Source organism: Cnephaeus nilssonii (genome assembly GCF_951640355.1).
Source record: "Cnephaeus nilssonii genome assembly, chromosome: 20".
Lineage (NCBI taxonomy): Eukaryota > Metazoa > Chordata > Mammalia > Chiroptera > Vespertilionidae > Cnephaeus > Cnephaeus nilssonii.
Window position 1 is genome coordinate 43,321,385 of NC_137091.1, and position 21,922 is coordinate 43,343,306.

The 21,922-nt window shown below is 56.3% G+C and overlaps 2 protein-coding genes across 5 annotated transcripts in view; one reads left to right on the plus strand and one right to left on the minus strand.

Annotated features, from left to right (window-relative positions):
* Window positions 1-2,101, plus strand: part of DHX34 (DExH-box helicase 34) — a 32,771-nt gene extending 30,670 nt beyond the window's left edge. For both annotated transcript variants that reach the window (XM_079799793.1, XM_079799794.1), the window contains one exon: window positions 128-2,101. In XM_079799793.1, the coding sequence (XP_079655919.1) occupies window positions 128-261 (134 nt within the window). In that variant the 3' untranslated portion in view covers window positions 262-2,101. The remainder of the gene's footprint in view (window positions 1-127) is intronic.
* Window positions 2,102-12,008: 9,907 nt separating this feature from the next.
* MEIS3 (Meis homeobox 3) lies at window positions 12,009-20,990 on the minus strand. 3 transcript variants are annotated; one of them, XM_079800221.1, is made up of 12 exons: window positions 20,431-20,990; window positions 20,157-20,316; window positions 20,011-20,061; window positions 19,025-19,066; window positions 18,723-18,872; window positions 16,224-16,335; window positions 15,890-16,038; window positions 15,238-15,314; window positions 14,963-15,021; window positions 14,770-14,853; window positions 14,395-14,464; window positions 12,009-12,465 (listed from the first exon to the last, which is right to left on the minus strand). In XM_079800221.1, exons 1-11 carry the CDS (start codon window positions 20,850-20,852, stop codon window positions 14,415-14,417), a joined length of 1,356 nt encoding a protein of 451 aa, XP_079656347.1. In that variant the 5' UTR covers window positions 20,853-20,990; the 3' UTR covers window positions 12,009-12,465; window positions 14,395-14,414. The 3 variants fall into 3 exon arrangements, with proteins under 3 accessions (XP_079656347.1, XP_079656348.1, XP_079656346.1); XM_079800222.1 differs by having other exon boundaries at window positions 18,723-18,821; window positions 19,025-19,075; XM_079800220.1 differs by having other exon boundaries at window positions 19,025-19,075.
* Between the last annotated feature and the right edge of the window lie 932 nt (window positions 20,991-21,922).

Here is a 21,922-nt window from a genome sequence, read left to right on the forward strand (position 1 = left end):
CACATGTGTTAATCAAGGAAGGCTTCCTGGAGGAGGCAGAACTACATTCCCCTCGGGTGCCCGGGGTTTGGGTGGGTGAGAGCTTGCAGTGGAGCACCCCCTCAGCCCCCCTTCTCCTCTCTCTTAGGGGCTGAGGAAGCCGCCCCCGAGCCCCAGCAGAAGACGTCTGCCCTGCAGAGGCCTTACCACTGCGAGGCCTGTCAGAAAGACTTCCTGTTCACGCCCACGGAGGTGCTGCGGCACCGCAGGCAGCATGTGTGAGCCCACCGGGCGGGGAGCCCAGGGCCGGGCTGCGGCCTCCACCCGAACCCCCATCCTGCGCTCAGAACTACAGTCTGGATGCCCCTCCCCCACCACACCCTCAGTGGGGAGGAGTATGAATAAAGTCTGACATTCTGAGCCCGACCTTTAAGCCTACTCCTGTCACCCAGCAGGTGCAGCGCCCGCTGCGGGTCCTCCCGTAGTCTTGCTCTCATGCTGGCCCTGGGGTCCTGGGGTAGATATGGCCGAGCAGGGACTGCAGGTCCCGGGACAGGATCTCGGTGTCCCTGGCCCTGCTGTCGCCTGAGTCTGTGCTCAGGGCCTCTGCTCCCCGCTGAACTGGGAGACGCTGCACGGGCCCATCCACTTCGAGGTGCTGTGCACTTCGGGAGCTGGCCGGGAGGGGGTGTCCGTGCTCACGCGGGACTGCAGGCTGCACCGACAGGGTCCCTGCCGTCCTGCTGCAGGGCCCATGGGCGGCTCTCAGCCGTCGCCTCCGGATTCCCAGCCATGCCTCCCGGTCCCTGAGGTGCCTCCTGCTTGGCCGAGGGCCTCCCTGCCGTCGATGTCGCCCCATCCCTGCAGCCCCGCCTGGTAGCCGCTGCTCCCCCTCCTCGCCTCCCTACCTGGACGTGGCCGGCCCTACCCTGCCCTGGCCTCTCTGTCCACACTCGCCTCCCCGTGAGCTCATCCAGTCCCCGGGCCTGACCACGTCCTGGACCCCGGCTCCCGTGGCCCGCTGCCTCCTTGGCCTGGACACTTGCAGCCTAACAGGCGTCAGGTGTAACCCAGCCCACGCCGGTTCGGAGTCTGGGCTGCCCTTCCCACTCGGTCAGCTTACAACTGACGCTCCATTCACTCAGCCACTTATCTCACGTGCCTCTCCGTCGGTCCCTCTCCCCGCTCTCCACCAGCCCCCCTCCACCCACCCAGATGGGAGCTTTACGTTGGGGTCTTTGTGTTCCCCAGACCAGAGGCCTCAGACAGTGCGGCGCCACACACTCAGGCCCAAGACCTCACGGCATCTCGGCCCCTCTCCCACCCACACGGACTCTCAGCCAAGCCCATCGGCTCCCCCTTTAAAACAGGTCCAAAGTCTGACCCCAGGGCCCCTGCCTCCCACGCAGGGACCGGATCAGCCCCTCCTCACTGGTCTCCCGGGTGCCCGCAGGGCAAGTCGGCTGTGCATCATCCCATCGCTCCTGATGTAACCAGTGACCCGTGCGTGTGGAAATAGAACGCCTTCATTTTTCAGAACGTGGGGTTACCCCACCTTGGTCTGCATTGCACTCCGGGTACGCCGGGAGCTCCCTGAGTCGGCGCAGCGCCTGTGCGGCTGCACGTTGAACTGGGGAGACGTTCCTCTTCTGCTCCCACAAAGGGCCGGCATGACTCCCCTTGCCCTTGTGTAGTTTGCAGATACGCGTATCGAAAGGCCAGATCCTGGAAGTGGGACCACCGGTCATATTCACGGGTCACTGGATGGATTCTCCCAAATGTCCTCCCGTACAGGCTGTCCGGTCACTGTATGCCCCCGATCGCCAGTGAGCCGCATCCTCGCATGTTATCCCGGGCCCGTCGTATGTTCTGTGCTGGCTCTCCCAGGTGCCCTGTCATTTCCTCACGGTCTGTGGTCGCTCTTCATACGTTCTGGGCCTCGAGCTTCACCCTAGACGTTATAAACGTTTTCCGTCTGCTGCGTATCTTTTGGCTTTAAGGTGACTGGACTCTCTTAAGACTTTTCCATTTTTTGGTTGTCAAATCTCTCTCTTCTGTGTTCTCAGCCCAAAGTATTAACAACAGAAATGACTGAATGAAGGGAGGAACTAACCTCAGAGCTGTCCCCACCCCGTCCGGCCAAATCCAAGGGCTTTATGGCTTGTCAGGACTGGCCTTGCTTTTCCTCTTTCTCCATGTTAAAACATAAAATAAAAAGAGGTCTATGGGCAGGGGGGGGGGGGGCAGGGAGAGGGGGAGAGAGAGAGAGAGAGAGAGAGAGAGAGAGAGAGAGAGAGAGAGAGAGAGCAATGTGTTCCACTTACGCACTCATTGGTTGATTCCTGTATGTGACCTGACCCAGGATCGAACCAGAAACCTGGGAGTGCGGGGATGACGCTCTGACCTACTGCATTACCTGGCCGGGCCCAGAGTTCCGTGTGTGTATATTGAGGGACAGGGGAGGGCGCTGCAGAGGAAGGCCATCCGGTGTCCACCCAGAAGCCTTCAGCACCTCCTGGGCTCTGACCCATCCTCCCTCGTGGGGAGTGAGTCTGGAGGAACCTGTTGGAAGAGGGCTGTCAGGGCAGCTGTCAGAGCTGAGGAAACGCAGGGCCCACAGCCCCTCCAGGGCCAACTCTGTGGCCCTAAACAGCACCGAGTTCTCACCCATCGTTTCCGGGAGAGAGGTCTGTCCGACACGCTCAGGAACTGCAGGCGGGGCTGTGGCTTCGCCCTTCTCACAACTGCATGAAGTAAACCTGGGACACCATTTCCACCCGTCGATTGGCCCAGATGAAGGACTGGTGGCGCCCACTGCTGGCAAGTCTGCGGGAGACACACTTCCTTCCACCTCGCCTTCCGCTTCTCCGCCAGGCGACTCAGCAGGATCTTTCCAAACGCAGTGTGCGTGCCTTCCAGTCTTCTAGGACTTTCTCTTGAAGCACAGCGTACAGGAAAGTGCTCGAATCATACGTGAACAGCTTGGTGAATTCTTCCAGAAAATGAAACATGCCCGAGCCACCAGCATCCAGCCCAGCCCCACCGGAGCAAACAACAGCCTGGCTCCTAACAGCAGTGTCCGGTGTGGATCATTCTAGAACTTAAAAAAAAAACAACACACACACAAAAAACACCGCTCTTCCTTTGCTCAGCATCTGTTGCATGGAGCTGTGGTTTTGGTTCTGTTGTGAGAATGAATCCCTGTATTTTCTTTTGTCGATGGGAGTTGGTGTGGTTCCCGTTACAGAAATGCTGCTCGGACACGGCACCTGCACAAACGCGTGCGTTTTGGTGGAGCCTGTGTCCAGGAGCGGAGCTGCTGGGCCGTGGGACTCGCGCGTGTTCCGTTTTAGCAGATTCTTTGAAATTGGTTTCCAGAGTTGGTCTACAATCTGTGCTCCCGCCAGCAGTCTGAGATGCACACGCTGACGGGATTGTCAGTGGTTGTTGTTTAAGCCGTTCTAATGATATTTATTTTGGTTTTAATGGCATTTTTATGACTAATGGTGTCAAGCAGTTTTTCATGAGCTTATTAACCATTTATATGCTTTTTGTAGTTTATATTAAATATTTTGTCTCTTTTTGTCTTATTGATTTGAAAGTTATTTATATAATAAATATATAGTTTATATATTTCTTTTAAAAATATATATATATTATTGATTTCAGAGAGGAAGGGAGAGGGAGAGAGAGATAGAAATATCAATGATGAGAGAGAATCACTGATCGGCTGCCTCCTGCATGCCTCCTATTGGGGGTTGAGCTGGAACCCAGAGCATGTGTCCTGATGCGGAGGGAATCAAACCGTGACCTCCTGGTTCATAGGTTGACACTCAACCACTGAGCCATGCCAGTTGGGCAGTATAATTTATATATTTCTTTAAATATAAATATATTAATCAAATATATATATATTGTGAATATTTTCTCCAAGGCTATACTTGTCTTTTCATTTTCTTATTTATTTACTAGAGGCCCAGTGCACGAATTCATGCATGGGTGGGGTCCCTCGGCCTGGCTGGCGATTGGGGCCGAGAGGGACCATCTCGCCTAGTCTGGGGGAGGGACCGCGTGAGGTTGGCTGTGGGAGCGCACTGCATTGAGTGTCTGCCCCCTGGTGGTCAGTGTGTGTCATGATGACTGGTCCTAATGGTTGTTGAGGCTTTTATATAGATTGATTTTAGAGAGAAAGAAGAGAGTTACATCGATTTTTGTTGTTCCACTTATTTATGCATCCATTGGTTGATTCTTTTTTTTTTTTAAATATATTTTATTGATTTTTTACAGAGAGGAAGAGAGAGGAATAGAGAGTTAGAAACATCGATGAGAGAGAATGATCGATCAGCTGCCTCCTGCACACCCCCTACTGGGGATGTGCCCGCAACCGAGGTACATGCTCTTGACCGGAATCGAACCCGGGACCCTTGAGTCTGCAGGCCGACGCTCTATCCACTGAGCCAAACCGGCCAGGGCTATTGGTTGATTCTTGTATGTGCCCTGACCGGGCATTGAACCCACAACCTTGGTGTATCTGGGGGGATGACACTCTAACCAACTAGCTAGAGAGAAACATCGATGAGAGAGACATCGATTGGTTGCATCCCACATGCGCCCTAACCGGGGCCAGGGATCAAACCTGCAACCCAGGTACACGCGCCCCCCCCCCCCCCCCCCGACCAGGAATCAAACCTGTGACTCTTTGGTGCTCAGGCCAAGGTTCCAATGACTGAGCGAAACCAGCCAGGACAGGGCCTTCATTTTCTTAACAGTGTCTTTTGTAGAGCAGAAGTTTTTAATTTTTAAAAAATATATATTTTATTGATTTTTTACAGAGAGGAAGAGAGAGGGATAGAGAGTTAGAAACATCGATGAGAGAGAAACATCGATCAGCTGCCTCCTGCACACCCCCTACTGGGGATGTGCCCGCAACCAAGGTACATGCCCTTGACCGGAATCGAACCTGGGACCTTTCAGTCCACAGGCTGACACTCTATCCACTGAGCCAAACCGGTTTCGGCATAATTTTGATGAAATTCAATTTATCACTTTTACTTGGTACTTTAAAATTATTTTTTAATCCTATTGTTTATGTTATTTTTAGATTGTACCTATTTTATCTTACTTATCTTTATTAATTTTATTTAAAATTTTTTATTTTTTGTACTTTTTGTGTGCTAAAAAAATCTTTGCCTACCCCTAAGGTCATGACGTTTTTCTCCTGTTTGTTTTTTTTTCTTCTAGAAGTTTTATAGTTTTAGATTTTACTTTTACGTCCATGATCCATTTCCAGTTAGTTTTTGTGTATAATGTGAATGAAGAGTCGAGGTTCATTTTTCTTCATGTTCATGTTCCAGCACCATTTGCTGAAAAGACTATTCATTCCCCTTTGAATTAATTTGACACCTTTTCTGAAAATAAATTGATCCACGCGGGTCCATTCCTGGGCGTTATCCGTTGATCCGTGTGTTGGGCTGTTCCTGGACCATCTGATTACCATAGATTACAGGAAACTTGAAGCCAGGGAGCGCAAAGCCTCCGACTTTGTTCTTTGCCCAAATAGCTGTGGCTGTTCCAGGTCTTATGCATTTCCATGTAAATTTTAGAATCGGCTCGTCCATTTCTCCCAAAGCCCACTGGGATTTCAACTGGGGTTGTCTCAACTCTACAGGTATTGAGGGAGAACCGACAAGTGGATATTTCAAACCTTCCAAGTTTTGAATCCATGAATATGGTATATCTCTCCTTTTAAAAAATGTACTTAATGCCCGGGCCAGTGTTCTCAGTGGTTAGAGCATCAGCCCTTGCACCGAAGAGTCTCGGGGTTCAATTCCAGTCAGAGGCATATACCTGGGTTGTAGGCTCAGGACGTATGTGGGAAGCAGCCAATGGATGTCTCTCTCTCACATGTTTCTCTCCTCTTCCCCCCCCTTCCTCCCTCCCTTCCAGTCTCTCTAAAAATGAATGGGAAAAATATCCTCAGGTGAGGATTAACCAACAAAGAAAAACAAAACACATATGTAAGGTCTTTACTTCCTCTCCGCGGAGTGTTGTGGTGCTCACTGTGTGCATTGGGCACAGCCATGGCTCCGGTCGCTGCTGCACCCGAGACCCCCAGGGCTGGGAATGGGCAGGGAAGGCACTGTCCTCCCCACTGCATCAGTCTCCTCATCTGTGAAATGGGGATGATAGTCCCACCTCACAGAGCTGTGAACGTCCAACACATGTGCTTAGAACAGGGCTCAGCACACACATGCTCAGCACCCAGCAGCTGCAATCACCCCTGATGCCCCCGAAAGGCAGCCAAGATGTGCTGGTCGGTCACTCAGCTGTGACATCAGAGAGGAATGGGACCATTTCTCAAGGGAGAAATCCAAGCACAGACGTCGATGATGCAGGTTTTTCTTCCCCTCTTCCTGACTGCAGCCAATCCATCCCTAAGTTTTGTTTGTTTTTGTTTTTTTTTTTAACAAGAGCTTTATCCTTTGTTTGTGGGTCGCCATTCCCTCGTTGGGCTCATCTGGGATGGACCACAATGCAGTTTGCTGACCATCATGAAATACACCTGGGGCTGTCTCCAGGCTTCGCCCGGAATGAACCCTGTGGGCTCACACGGAGCTCCGTCCTCACCTCCCAGTCTCCCACCCCCTCCCTGTCAGGCCTCTGCCTCCCCCTCCCTCTCCCCCTCCCCCTCCCCCTCCCCGGAAACTGCTCCTTCAAGGTCAATGGTGACCTGCACCTGGGACTCTCTGGTCCTCACTTCGTCGTCCTCATCTCAGCTGTGTTTTGCCTTTTCCCCGCCTGCCGTGAGCTGTTGGGAACTTCAGCTCAAGGCAGGCGGGACAAGCAACGTCAGGTGACGCGTTACTCTGATGGCGCCCTCCTCTCTGAAAAGTGGCCCTGTTTCCTGATATTCTTTCTCCGCCCAACTTCCTGAGTGATTCCGAGTCTGCCCCCTCCTCCCCTCCCACCTCCCTGCCCTGGCTCCTCCATCTTCCCAGCCCCACTCACTCCCGTGTCAGCTTCCCAAGGCTGCCAGACACAGCACCATGCGTGGGCGACTCGGAGCATCGGAAACTTCTCTGGAAGTTCCTGAGGTTAGAAGTCCAAAATCAAGATCCGTGGGCAGGGCCATGCCCCCCTGAAACCTGCAGGGAGTCCTCCCCCCCCCCCCACCTCTTCCAGCGTCTGGGCTGGCCAGCGGTGTCCCTCGGCTCGGCTCACAGCCGCATCGCTGCAGTCCTCCGCCGTCACTGGCCTTCTCTCTGTGTCCCTGTCGGTCCCCCAGTTCCCCCGATTTGTAAGGACACAGTCATACCAGATTAGGGCCCATCTTAGGAGCTCGTCTTAACTTTGTCGTCGGCAAAGACCCAATTTCCAAATTAGGGCACAGTCACGTTACAGGAGACCAGAGAAAAACCAAGCGACGCTTAGAGAAATGGAGTTACATAGATTATTACGCCAGCGGGCTCAGAGCAGACTATCTCTGTCAAATTCTGTAGCAACAACATGGAGGAAGCTGTCCCTTTTTATATCTTTCCCAGTCCTTTGTCTCCCAAATATGGGGTTTTCCTGACCCCTATGCAAGTTCTTAAAGAGCCCCAGGTGCTGGGGCTTTGAAACCTTAACCAAAGGCGTGGCCTGGCGCCAGCACTGATAACTTCATCTGGGGATGGTTTATGGCCTCTCTGGAATGGGAGTAAACAGGTCTTGCAGGACCAGACAATTAAAGGGGCAGTGACTAGATTCAGATTGCTAACCCCCCAAAATGTCTCTTTTTCCCCATCAGTCACAGGCCCTGGAATCAGGACTTCAGTATATCTCTTTGGGGACACATTTCAACCAATACACCCCCTCTCACCTGCCCTCCACGTGGCAGCCCACGGAGCAAAGCACACACCCAACTCTATCCTTTATCTGCTCAAAATCCTTCCGAGACTGTGGAGTATGACTCGGCCATGAAAAGGGATGAAGCACTGACATGCCACATTGATGAACCGTGAAAACATGCAGAGTGAGAGAAGCCACACAAGACCCTGCATCGTAAGATTCCCTGGGCATGGAATGCGGGAACAGGCGAATCCACAGAGGCGGGAAGTGGACTGGTGGTTGCCTAGGTTTGGGGGTCGGAGGGGGTGTCTGCCGAGGGTACAAGGTTTCTTTCCGGCTGATTGTGGTGACACAGGCACAGCTCTGCCACGGATCTGAAGCCGTCCAAGCGCACACTTTAGGTGGGTGGATTTCACCGTGTGTGAACTGCATCTCAGTCAAGCTGCTACAATGCAGGCGCCTCCCAGGCTCCCCAGCGCCCTCTGGAGGCCCTGCTGGCGTCTGAGCCAGAGGGCCCCGTCCCAGTGTCCTGGACACACAATCCACAAGCGGCTCCAAGCCACACGGAGAGAGACGCTGCCATGGACACCGAAGGAGGCCGCACAATCCCACCCAGACACACACAGCAACGCCGAGTCAACAAGTCACACACACACCCCCTCCCCCAAGGCACAGCGTGGCCGCCAGGGACCCAGGCCTCCCTCAGGGACACCCACACCCCGTCCAGCAGCAGGCGCAGCGGTGGCCGCACCCCTGGCGGCGCCCACGGGCCCCACAGCCCTCCCCACAGCAGCCCACGGGCCGCAGCATCCTAAGTCCCCTCAGCCGCAGCCGCCACACCATGTCACACAGGCATCCACCCCCGACGGCCGGGCCCGCCCACCAGCACACCCGGGCCACCCCGCGGACCGCAGACCCCTGGGGGACCCCACTTACCCCGGGCCGTCCCGCTCAGCCCGCTCACTTCACCGCTGCCCCGGAACTCACGGGGTCCTCACCCCAGGAAGTGGGCGAGGTATTTTTAGTTACAATTAACCTCCCGCCCAATCTCCCTCCTCCCCAGGCGCATCCAATTGGTTTAATTAGAGAGAATTAAGTGAGAGGCCTTTCCAGTCGCGGGAGAAGGTGGGGGAGGAGGGGGGAGGGGAGCGGCCCCTCCCCCCTAGCAGCGCCCCTGTTCCCAGGGGTCAGGCGGGCAGCCTCCCCAGAACCCGTCCCCACAGGCCTTCCAGGGCGGGGTGGGGGGCACGGGTGGAAGTCCTTCCTGCTGTCTGTTCCTCATCCAGCCCCTTCAGTCCTGGTGCGTTTGGGGAGAGGTCAACGCTAATCACAGAGTCGCCCTGGCTGGTCTGGCTCAGTGAACAGAGCGTCAGCCTGCGGCCTGAAGGGTCCCGGGTTCGATTCCGGTGGGGGGGCACATGCCTGGGTTTCAGGCTCAATCCCCAGTAGGGGGTGTGCAGGAGGCAGCTGATCAGTGATTCTCTCTCATCATTGGTGTTTCTGTCTCTCTCCCCCTCTCCTCTCCTCTTTGAAATCAATAAAAATATGTTTAAAAAAAATAAAAATCACAGTCTTAAATCCTATTGTTTTTTAAATCCTCACTCAAGGATGTATATGTTTTTATTGATTTTAGAGAGCGAGGAAGGGAGGGCGGGGAAGTTAGAGAGAGAGAGAGAGAGAGAGAGAGAGAGAGAGAGAGAGATTGGCTGCCTCCTGCACGCCCCCGGCAGGAGATCTAGCCCTCAACCTTTGTGCACAGGACAACACTCCAAGCAACTGAGCCACCTGCGGGGGCGGGGTGTGTGTGTGTGACTCTATATTTTTAAAAAAATACATATATTTTTAAAATATATTTCTTCATTGACGTCAGAGGGGGAGAGAGAGATAGAAACATCCATGATGAGAATAATTGATCGGCTGCTTCCTGCATGCCCCACACTGGGGATCAAGCCCGCAACCTGGCATGTGCCCTTGGCTGGAATCGAACCCAGGACCCTTCAGTCCCCAGGCCGACGCTCTAACCCCTGAGCCATATCGGCTAGGGCTAGACTCTATTTTTTTTTTTTACAATGAGAGGCCATTGAGCAGAGTGGTTAGCCCACAGGCTCCAAAGCTGCCAGGCAGTCCTGGTTCTAATAGAGCAGCGGTTCTCAACCTGTGGGTCACGACCCCTTTGGGGGTCGAATGACCCTTTCACAGGGGTCGCCTAAGACCATCGGAAAACACAGATATTTACATTACGATTCATAACAGTAGCAAAATTACAGTTATGAAGTAGCAACGAAAATAATTTTATGGTTGGGGGTCACCACAACATGAGGAACTGTATTAAAGGGCCGTGGCATCAGGAAGGTTGAGAACCGCTGTAATAGAGACTCACACCCTCCAGCTGTGTGACCCTGGGACGTGACTGCACCTCTCTGGGCCTTGGTTTTCTCCTTGGGGAACGGACGGTGACTATTCCACCTCCTGGGACGCGCGGTGGGTTTACCGGGTTGGTAGGATAAAGCTCCTAGAACGGCCTGGCACATCATGCGCCACCATCAGCTTCTATCAGACCCCACGACGCACTCAGTTACTCGGACCACGCGGGTTCCATCCCCACCCCCCGGACCTCAGCTGGCGTTTGGGTTGTTCCCTGGAGTGATGAGCAGAGAGTGTGCCCGGGAAATACCTGGGGCCCAAATGAACGAATGAACGACAGGTGAAGGCCGCTGAGTCTCAGAACTGCGCCCTCCGCTCTTCACCTGTTTCCAGGCACCCCTCAGCTCCGGGCTGCAGTTTCTCTGGTTACAGAGAATGACTCCTGACTCTGAGCGCTTACTGCGTGCCAGGCACTGCGCTCAGCACGTCCACCGCCACACCTCCGCTAGTCAGCACGACAGACCGGTGAGGTGGGTGTTGCTACTACCCCCACTTTCCAGATGTGGAAACTGAGACCCAGAGAAGTGAAGTCACTTGTCCAAGGTACCACAGCTATTATGTCCCAGAGGGAGGATTTGAACCCAGGTCTGTGGGCACCACTCTCCACGGGGGAGGCTGATCATGCCCAGCCTGCCCGCCTCCCATGGGACAGATGGAGACAGTGACCTGGGAGCCACAGTGTGGGAGACTGACGCAAGAGTGGCCCCGAGCCCTAACCGGTTTGGCTCAGTGGATAGAGCGTCGGCCTGCGGACTGAAGGGTCCCGGGTTCGATTCCGGTCAAGGGCATGTACCTTGGTTGTGGGCACATCCCCAGTAGGGAGTGTGCAGGAGGCAGCTGAATCGATGTTTCTCTCTCATCGATGTTTCTAACTCTCTATCCCTCTCCTTTCCTTTCTGTAAAAAATCAATAAAATATATTTAAAAAAAAAAAAAGAGTGGCCCTGATTCCTCATCCCTCCCAGTATCCACCTTGCTTGCCATGTGAGTTTGCAGCTCCTCCCAAGAAGGGTAGAGTCTATCTCCCCTCCCTTGGGCTGGCCTTGAGACGTTCCATGGCTAAGAGAATGATCGTAGTGAGCCAGATCTGAGCAGCGGCCTCTAGAGGGCGTGGGCCTTTCTGCTCTCTCTTGGAGTCCAATCAAGCCTCTATGTGAACCAACTCGACAGCCTGCCGGCTGATGTTACCACATGGTCCTGTTGCCCCTGCTGCCCTCAAGCCGACCCCCAGAACCAGAGCCCCCTTGTTGACCTGTCCCTGCCACAGACACACAAGAGAGCCCTGCTGAAACCACAAGACCTGCCTCGCTGAGCCTAGTTTAAGATACCAACCCATAAAATGATGAGCTAAAAAGGAGTGGGCGTTTTGAGCCACATTGTTTAGGGACTGTTTGTTACACAGCAATAGTTGACTGATACATATGGAGTGCCCAAGGGCAGAGCAGGATAAAGAGTAGTAATTGTCATTGTAATGAGTGTTGTATAAGCTTCAAACTGATGAGAATTTGAATCTTAGAAGAGACACAAAGACTCAAATTGGCTCTGGTCAGTATGGCTCAGTGGATTGGGTGCCGTCCTGTGCACCAAAAGGTTGCTGGTTAAATTCCTGGTCAGGGCACATGCCCAGGTTGCAGACTGGATCCCTGGTAGGGGGCATGCAGGAGGCAGCCGGTCAATGTTTCACTCACATCGATGTTTCTCTCCCTCTGCCTTCCTCTTTCTCTAAAAATCAATAAAAACAAAAACTTAAAAAAACAAACAAGTCAGAACTCAAATTGGTGGCTTTTTGTTTTTAAGACTTTATCATTAAAAAAAAAAAAGTAGAAGACATTAGAGAAGGGAGGTAGGAGGAGACAGGAGGGGGGTGGGCTGGGAGGATGAAGGGAACCTCCCCAAATATCGGATCCAGGTGACCCTCCTCCCCTGACGGCCCCCGCCCACCCCCAATTCCATCTCTGTCCTGGAGGTGGGGGACCCCAGCCACCATCTTCTGAGGACCCAGATCTCAGCTCGGGTTCCTGGCAGCGGTGAGGGCAGAAGTGGGGCGCAGAGCCTAGAGGCTTCGTCTTTGTCCTTGAGAGACCCCCAGCAGGTGCTCAGGCCCCCCGTGTCCTGGCGGGGCCCCAGGGAGGTAGGCGTTCAGTGGGAGGGCCGTAGGAGATGGGGTCCTGATGCCAGAGGTGGGGACCGGAACCAGGTGTTAGCCTCCTGGTGGTCACAGTTCAGAAGCTGGAGTCTGTGGAGGGGGGGAGGGGGAGAAGGCACGTCAGGAGGTGGGGAGGGACCTGGCTCTCCCATATCAGCCCTTCTGAGTAGTCCCCACCAGCCCCACAGTGAGAGGGATGCAGAGAGAGAGAGAGAAAGAGAGAGAGAGGGGATCAGAACAAAATGGAGGGAGAGAGACAGCGCTGGAAAGAGAGATAAGGAGACAGTTAAGACAAAGAAAGAAAGACAAGGAGAGAGGGAGACAAAGACAAGAGTGGGGGCGGGGCAGCAAAGGCAGAGAGAAAAGACAGCCTCCCCCCCCCCCCCCTCCGGTCCCAGAGGTCCTCGGACACTCAGGCCAGGCCACCCCTGTCCACTCTGGTCAGAGCAGAGCTGAGCCCCCCACTGACCAGCCAGGCTCTGAGCAAACCTGTCCGTCTCTCCTGCCCAGGCTCAGGCCTCCAGTGCCCCTCATGCCTACGCCCTCCCACGTCTCCACGCTCATCTCCCAGCCTTTCTGCGGGCCCTGAATTGATGACTGACTCACCAGCTCACACCGCTCTCCTCCTCACGTGTGTGGGGTGGAGAGGGGCTGTTTCAGAGCCTTGAGGTTTCCAGGTGCGCTGGGCCCTTGCATATGCTGTTCCCTCTTCCCCTGCCTCACTCCTATCTTCCTGTCTCAGCTCCAAAGTCCCCTCCTCCAGGAAGCACTCCCTGAACCCACCAGCCTGGGTCTGATGTCTTCTCTGGGCTCCTCCAACGCCTGAGTTCCCTCATCCCACCCTGCCCACTCTGGGTCATCACTGACTGAGACGCGTCTGTCTCCCCCACTGGATTGTGAGCCCCACAAGGGCGGGGCTGGGGCTGTCAAGGTGGCTGCCATGTTCCCAGCACCGCCCAGCACAGGGCCAGGCACAGAGGTGCTCAGGGAATGTGAACTGAATAAATGAATGAATGAATGCTAAACTGAGTTCCAACTTCATCAGAGGGCACTAGGGAGCCAGAATGCAGAGAGGGTCAAGATCTGATCTATGCTTTAGAAAGTTCAGGTAGCCTCTCAACCCTCAGCCTTTGCACATACTGTTCCCTTTGCTTTTCTGAGCTGAGTGAACCTGCACAACTGAGCTCTTCTCTCTGAGCCTCAGTTTTCTTATCTGCAAAATGGAAATAATAACAGTTTCTCCCTCTTTGGGGTTGTTGTGAAGAAGAAACTCTAAAACCTTAAGACCTGGAAGAATAAAAGAATGTGTCCTATTACTTTGCCCCTAACTTCTACCCAGGGATTCCTATTCATGCTCCAATACCCCGCCCAGAAGCCACTTCCGCCATGAAGTCTTCCTAGATATCTCAGAGACAGTGGACGACTCCCTCCCCGGTCAGCCTGCGTTTTATTGTTTCAACTGTGGCACTGGTTTCTGATGTCTCCTTCCTCACAAGCACAGAATCTTCTCAAGAGCTGACCCGCCCTGACTGGTTTGGCTCAGTGGATAGAGTGTCAGCCTGTGGACTGAAGGGTCCCAGGTTCGATTCCGGTCAAGGGCACATGCCGGAGTTGCGGGCTTGATCCCCAGTGGGGGATGTGCAGGAGGCAGCTGATTAATGATTCTCTCTCATCATGGATATTTCTATCTCTCTCCCTCTCCCTTCCTCTCTGAAATCAATAAAGATATATTAAAAAAAAAAGAGCAGACCCTACCTGTGGCATTTCAGGACATGTGTGTATGCATGTATGTATGGATGCATGTATGTATGGATGCATGTTTGTATAGATGCATGCATGCATGTATGTATGTATGTATGTATGGATGGATGGATGGATGAATCATCTTCCCCCCAAGCCTTGGAGAACCCTCGGCTCAGGGACCGACTCTGCCCTGCTCTGGGTGGTCCATTATTGGAGTCCCGAGGCTCACATAGCTGCCCAGCCCCCAGCCCAGCAGCCCTCGCACTGGACACTCACACTTCTCCCGAATCCTGGCTCTACAGATAATGCCACTCTCTTTCCAAGTTCACACTCATCCCCATAGATCCTGGAAGACAAAGAGGGTTAGTGGGTCTTCACCAGGCACCCCATAGGCACCAAAGTCCCTCTCGCCCCTTTCTGTCTCAGGGGATTCCTCCATCAGGACAGACTGAGCCATTGTTTAAGACCGTGCTGGTCATTTAAGGAAAAGTGGAGCCTTCCCATAGGCGGGCACCCGGAAATCGGCTCCCCTGCTATGCAAATGAGGCCCTGTCTTCATTATTCATGAACATAATCCCGGAAGGTGCGGCATCTTCATTAGAGGGGGGCCTGGTACTGGAGGGGTGGCTTAGTTAAGGGGCGGAGCCTTACCTGGTGGCCTGCCAGTCATGTGTGGCTGTGTTTCTGTGTAGCCCCCCATGGGCTGGCCCTCTGGGCTGAAGGCTGCACCCTGCCCTGCAAGAGAGGGGTTTAGGGGTGCAGCCTGAGCCCCAGGGTGCCTGGGTCCGGGCGTTGGCACTCCTCGGGGAGCACTAGGCCCTCTCTCCCCCCCTCCTCCTGGTACCTGTGCGGTTGGATTGGTCTATCATTGGTTGCACGATGCGTCTCCGGGCGTTAATGAACCTGGAGGGGGCGGTCACGGACATGGAGGAGGGTGTAAAGAGGGTGTAGGGGAGAGGCAGAGGTGAGCATAGACACAGAGAGAGCTGGGACGAGAGGGCTGGAATGGGAGAAGGCGCAGGTCTCCCAGGGGCTCCGGTCTCCTTCAGCACCGCGGACAGCGCCCGGCCTCCCGCCCCAGGCTCCCCACGTGCCGCCCGGGCCTCCAGGGCCACTCACCAGTTATTGACTTGCAGGATGGTGAGCCCCGTGTCCTGCGCCAGCTGTTTCTTCTGTTCCTCCGAGGGGTACGGGTGCTGTGGCCATCAGCAAGAGTCACCCTGCCTGCTGGGCCACCATCTGGTCCCCGAGGCCTGGCCCGTCCGGTCCCGGAGGCCGGCTGGCGAGCCCAGGCTGGGGCAGGGGCCGGAAGAGCCAGCCCGCCTGAGCTTCCCCTTGCTCCCCGAGGCCCAGCCAGGGAAGCAGAGCCAAGCTTCGGGCAATTACGCCCGTGGGCGCCCCGCCTCCTCCAGCAATTAGAGGCTAATTGGCCAGCTCTCATTGGGGAGGACGGAGCTGGGGACCGGGCTCCCTCTCTCCTCTGCAGAATGGAGCGGATACAGCCCTGCCCCCACAGAGTACGCTGGCTGGCTGGTGGCTGACTGATGGGTGGGTGACCAGAAGGGCAGATGGTCAGATGTACGGGTGGGTGGGTTGGGGAGGGCTGAATGAGTTAAGAGCCCCGAGCAGCACCTGGCACACAGGATGCTTTTTTTCTGGCCAGTCCCCACCTCCTGGGAACCCTCCCTCAAAGCTCCCCGCCTCCGTCTCCGTCTCTGGGTGTCTCCGGGCCTGGGTCTCTGTGCCCGCCCGTGGGGGGGAGGGCTCTCACCGAGAGGTGCTGGAACAACCAGGCCCTCATGATGTTGGTGGCCACCTTGGGGAAGATGCCCCTTTTCTTGTTCCGCCGCCGCTCGGGGTCCAGCTCCTCGTCCTCCCCCCCAGAGCTGGGGGAGGCCACGCTGGTGTCTAGTCCGTCTCCTGAGGGGGGAGGGGCATGCTGTGCTTGTGGACACGAGGGCGGGAAACCGGAGGCCCAGAACCCTCACCCAAGACACTACCCCCCACCCCCAGCCCCCTTGGCAGTCCCACTTGCTGTCTAACTTCAGTCTGCAGGCTGGCTCCCACATTTCTCTTCTCCCTTCCCCTCCCCCCCAGCTTCTCACCTGGATCACTGGAGTTGTCCCCACTCTGGGAGGCCAGGCCCCCGCTGGACGGTCCCGGGGTCCCCAGATGCGCAGACCCGCTGTCTTCATGGTCCCTAAGCCAGGTGTGATTCTGGGAAACAGGAGCTGGAGGTCACAGCACCGTAACCAAGACCACGGGCTCTGGGGCTAGGGCTTCTGGGCGGCGAGCCTGTCCCTGCCCCTTCCCTGGCTGCGTGACCTTGGGCAGGTCACCTCGCCTCCCCGTGCCTCGGTTTCCCCAACTGGATAATGGAAGACGATACTGGTCCCCACCTCACCGAGTGTGGGAACTCAGTGAGTCCCTTTACAGGAAGGCACGGCAGTCACTCAGCAAAGACGAGTTTACACAGACCCATGGCACCTTATCGGAAGCCCGTGGGGCTGGAGGCGGCTCCGAATTCAGAACTTGTCACATTTTTAGACAGTAAGTCAGCGCACAGCGCACACGCCGTGTACTTCATACCACCCCCAGCGGGGTCGGGCATGGCATCACCTCGTCATCAACCTCATTAACATTTCTGCAGCAAAACGGATGGATATTTAACTAGGTGGAATAAATAAAGGCTATAAATAGCCTCTCATTAGTTCAGGTCAGATTTTGCTGCCAAATGAGTTTGCACTAAACTTATGGGCACGGGCGGGGGGCGGGGGTTACAGCTCTCAGTGTTTAGAGACTTGGGAGTCTCAGAACTGCAGTCCAGGAGCCCAGGACTGTGCTTTCTTCACCCCAACTCCTTGAGGAACTTGACCAGGTGTTGGGCTCACGCTCTGCCCCGGCTCTGTGTCCCGGAGCCCACGCCACCCACATGGAGACAGCAACTTGACTTCTTTGTCGTTTGGCTGAACGTTCAATTCAATGCTGGGAGGCAGAGTCGGGGTGGGAGGGATGCAAACAGCCACAGGGACCCCGGGGTGCCCGGCCTGGCCCAGGGATGGCCCTTGACCTGCCAGCTGCCTGGTAAACAGCCCCTCCCCACTGTCATCTGAGTCCTGCGGCGCACAGCCCAGGAGGCGGCTCAGGGGGGCCTTCTGCAGGCTTGGCCTGTGTGTGCAATTGGGTGCTTGGGCGCATTGTGGGGCCTGTGTGTGAGCTGCAAGGGCATTGGGTCTGCAGGCTTCGGGTGGATGTGACTGTCCCTGCAGCTGTGGCAGCGCTGGATTCGACCCGCGGCTGTGGGGGAACCTCCACGCTGGGGTGCGAGAAGCTGGCCCGAGACTGTGGCTGTGTGAGTGCCTACATCCGTGCCCAGATGGCATGGTTGTGGCTGGACGGGAGGCGGCTGAGGCGTGGCTGCGACTTGGGTGGAGCGGAGACGTGCAGTGGGTTCTGAGCACGGCTGTCGCGCTCGGAGACGGCCAGGGGGCTGCGTCTGACGACCATCAAGGGTGTGGCTGTAGGTTGTCCTATTTGTGAGACAGTGTGTGGTGGTCCTGGTTCCTGCTCACGTGACTATGTCGGGTGGTAACTGCTGGGGGAGTGAGTCGGGGGCGGTGTGAAGATAGGGAATATGGCCTGGACTGTGTGGTTGAGCATCGACCAATGAACCAGAGGTCACGGTTCGATTGCAGGTCGGGGCACGTGCCCAGGTTGTGGGCTCGATCCCCAGTGGAGGGCGTGCAGGAGGCAGCCAATCCATGATTCTCTCTCATCATTGATGTTTCTAGCTCTCTCTCCCTTCCTCTCTGAAATCAATAAAAAATATATATTTATAAAAAAGATAAGGAATATGGCTGTGTCTCCGAGGGAGCTGTAACCAGTCGTCACATGCACGTGGCTCTCACTGAGTGGGTGGATATTAGGGGCTGTGGGCAGAGGGTCCTTGGGGCCCATCAGTGACTAGTGTGAGGCACGCCCAAGTCCAGTTGGGGTATGGCAGCACGCCTGCATCTGGGTGCAGGTGTCAGATTGTATAATCGCTGGGTGTGTTGAGAGGGTGACCGTCTTGAGGGTGTGGTCCTGGTTGGGATCCACATGGCCGGGCTGTCGTGTGGTTGTTGATGAAACTGTAGTCCGACTGTTTCAGAGACGGAGTGGCATGGGGTGTGTGCACACCCGCTGTGGGGAGACTGCTAGGCGGTCAGGTAGTGTGTGCGTGCGAGTGTGCAGGCCCTGTGGTCCGTCTGGGTGTCGCTGTATCTGATTTGTGTGGCAGCATCCGGGGCCATGGGGCTCAACCTCTGTCTGTGTGGCTGTTGCATGTGCACCACACACACACACACATACACACACACACACACACACACACACAGAGTGATGGTGTCTCAACCGGGCTGTGTGGTCTACGATGCAGCTGGGTATATGGTGCAGGCCGTCACCGGCCATGAGTGAGAATGGCTGGAATTGAGCCTGTGCAGCCGTGTGTGAACCTGTGTGTGCGCGTGTGCGCGTGTGCGTGTGCGTGTGCGTGTCCTCATGCTGTAACCCTGCTGCCTGGCTGGCTCTGGTTGCAGGGCGATGCCCGGTGCCGTCTGGCCCACCTGGTCCGGGAGGCTGGGGCAGGAGGCCGGGTAGTCCTCGAGGTCCTCCCTGCAGCCGCCGTCCCGATCCTCGATGACCAGGTCGATGGGCATCTTTCCCTTGAGGCAGGTGATGTAGCGGTGACAGAAGTTGTCGCACAGGTCGTGGACCTGAGGGGGCACGGGGTACTGGGGGGGCCACCCGGGGGCCAGGGCTGGGGTGTGTGGGAACGGGGTGGGGAGAGAGCCTGAGGGGAGGGGAGGGGCGGGAGGGGGAGGCATGGGGGCGAGAGAGGGTGTGAGGGGGCGTGAGGAGCACTCACCTTCTCCAGCTCCAGCAGGTGGAACCTGAGCACCTGGATGGCCTGTATCATCTGAAAGGAGAGACAGGGAGAGGGCAGAGGGGCGGAGGGAGGGAGACAGAGACAAAGAGAGAAGAAGAAAGAGGAGGAGGAGGGGGCGCAAGAGGGAAGAGAAGAGACAGAGGGAGAAAAAGAGTGAGACAGAATGACAAGGACAGAGAGACAGAGCACAGAGAGCCGCAGAGACGGCGACAGGCACAGAGAGAAACAGAGATCGGGGATGGAGACCCGGAATTCCGGGAAGAGTGTTAGATTGTGTCAGAGACAAAGCGAAGCAAGAGACAGAGGAGGATCCATCACAAGAGGAGTGAACACAGGGGAGCTGCAATAACAACACCCTCTCCTTTGCCTGCTTGCCCTCTGCTCTGGGGCCCACCCTTCACCTGCAAACTACATTTCCCAGAGTCCTTTGCCAAAGGGTTCAGCCAATAGGAAGCGCTGGCGGGAGCTGGGCCGTGAAAGAAGTCAGGGCATTCCTCCCTCTCCTTCCCTTTCCTCTCTTCTCTTTCTTTGCTCTCTCCCTCTCCTCTCTCCTTTGCAGCCAAGTCCCTCATTTTGGGGTGGGCTCTGTTCTCCCGCAGAACAGCGAATGCGCACTGAGTCTGTACCAGGCACTGTGCTATGCACTTGACTCTCATTAACTCATTACATCCTCACCAGAGCCCTACGAGGTAGAAATTACTACTAGATACACTTTACAGAGGAGGAAACTGGGGCGCAGGGGGATGGGACTACGTGTCCTGGTTCACAGAGCTAGGCTGTGGCAGGACTTGGATTTGAACTCAGCCACTGGTCTGCGTTCTCAAGTCTAGGCCATACTGCATCGCAAAGGGGCAACAGTTATCACTGTGTGAAAATGTGGGTCCCCCCCCCCCACCCCAAGGCTATGGAGGGCAGGACAGGAGACCCCGTGCAGGAGCGGGCACTGTGGGGGGCCCAGGCCTCACCAGATTGTCCAGCTCTGGGTTGGAGGAGAAGAGGGGCCTCTCGGAGCGGACCTGGGGGGGGGGGAGAGAGGCCAGGGAGGGCACGGCTGCCTCCCGCCTGCCCTCCCTGCTGGCCTGGGCTTGGCTGCACGCGGCTGGGTGCCCACCTGCTTGGCAAAGGCCGCAATGTCCTCATTGAAGGAATCGGAGGAGCAGACGTCACTGCCCAGGGGTGTGCCCGGCCCAGCCCCGGCCCCATCACGAGGGGAGCAGGTGGCCAATTCACATTTCTCAAAGACCAGGGCCAGCAGCGGGAAGAGCGGGTGTCTGGAGAGAACCAGAGTGAGATAGGGTCAGAGAGAGAGAAGTAGAGGGACCAGAAAACAGAGAGGAAGGCCTGAATTCTGAGACCCCACGGGCCCCAGCCCCGCCCCCACTCACCCGTAGATCTCATCCTTCTCCTGCTTCAGGCCATCACTGTCCAGGCCCGGGGGAGGCCGGTGCGGGCCGAAGGGCCCAGGGGCTCCAGGTGCGGGAGGCACTGCCTCCGAGAAGCCAGCCAGGGTTGCAGTGCCGTCCACGATGCCTGGGTAGTGGGGCAGCTCATCGTACTGGGGGAGGCAAGAGGGGAGAGCCCAGGGAGGCATCAGCACCAGCAAGAACCCTCCTGGCCCTGGACCTGAGACTCCCTCTCCCTCTCCCTCTCCTTCTCCCTCCGCAGGAACCTGCACTGTCCCCCAAGTGTCCCAGCCATGCTCCTCATTCCCCACCCCAAGACCCTCCATGCCCCGTGGAGCTGTGTGGGACTGAGGGCTCTGTCCAACGGCCTGCTCTTGTACCCTGGACTGTGACATAAGTCCCATCAGAGACGCCTGAAGTGTGGGCAGGAAGGTCCAGAGAAGAGAGACAGACCCAGGTCTCTGATCTGAGAGTCAGGGTGTGTGTGTGGGGTGGGGGGGGGGGGACGGGACGGGGTGTCAGGGATCAGCTGGCTGGTAACTGCCAGCTCCTCACAGAATGAGGAAGAGAGGAAGGAGGGGAGAAAGGCCTGGAGACAGATTTAGAGAAAGACAGAGGGAAGGAGAGAGAGAGAGAGAGAGAGAGAGAGAGAGAGAGAGAAGAAGAAGAAGAAGAAGAAGAAGAAGAAGAAGAAGAAGAAGAAGAAGAAGAAGAAGAAAGGCAAAGAGAGAGACCGGGACAGAGGTGCAGAGAGCAGAGGGAAGAGGGGGAGACACAGAGCAGATGCAGGAGAAAGAGGCAGAGACAGAAGAGAGACGGACCGTCACTTACAGACACTTCCCACGGAAACCGCATTGTTTGTGCCCCATGCTCAGTCTCCCCACGTCAATTTCACTTCAGTTTTCACATATGCACAACTTGTCACAGCCCACTCACCAGGTGGGACACACACACACACACACACACACACACACACACACCAGAGCCAACTGCCAGGCACAGGAGTGAATGAATGAATGAATGAATGAATGAGGCACCTCGCACAGGGCCTGGCACACGTTCAATCAACTCTTGTTGAACGGGGTGGGGGGGAGGGAGACCACCAAAACCCACACCCGCACAGCTCCCTTTCCCAACAGCCCCCCAGAGAACCCCGGGGCTCCGGGGAGATCTCTGTCCCGTCACCCCAGGAGCACGCGCGCTGGGAGCCCGCACTCTGCCCTCGCAGATGCAGACACTGAGGCTTAGAGAGGCGAAGGGACCGGCGGGGCGGCGGGAGTTCCCGCACCGGCGCCTCACCCGCGGGGCGCCGAGGGCCCTGTGTCTGCCCCCCCCCCCCCCCTTTCCGAACTTCGGAGCCTGAAGTTGCTCCAGCCGCTCCGGGCCGTTCCCCGCACCACCCGCTCCTCCGGCGCCTCCAGCCCCAAGGCGCCCACTCACCTCGCCGCCGCCTCCGCTCTGCCCATCCCCGGGA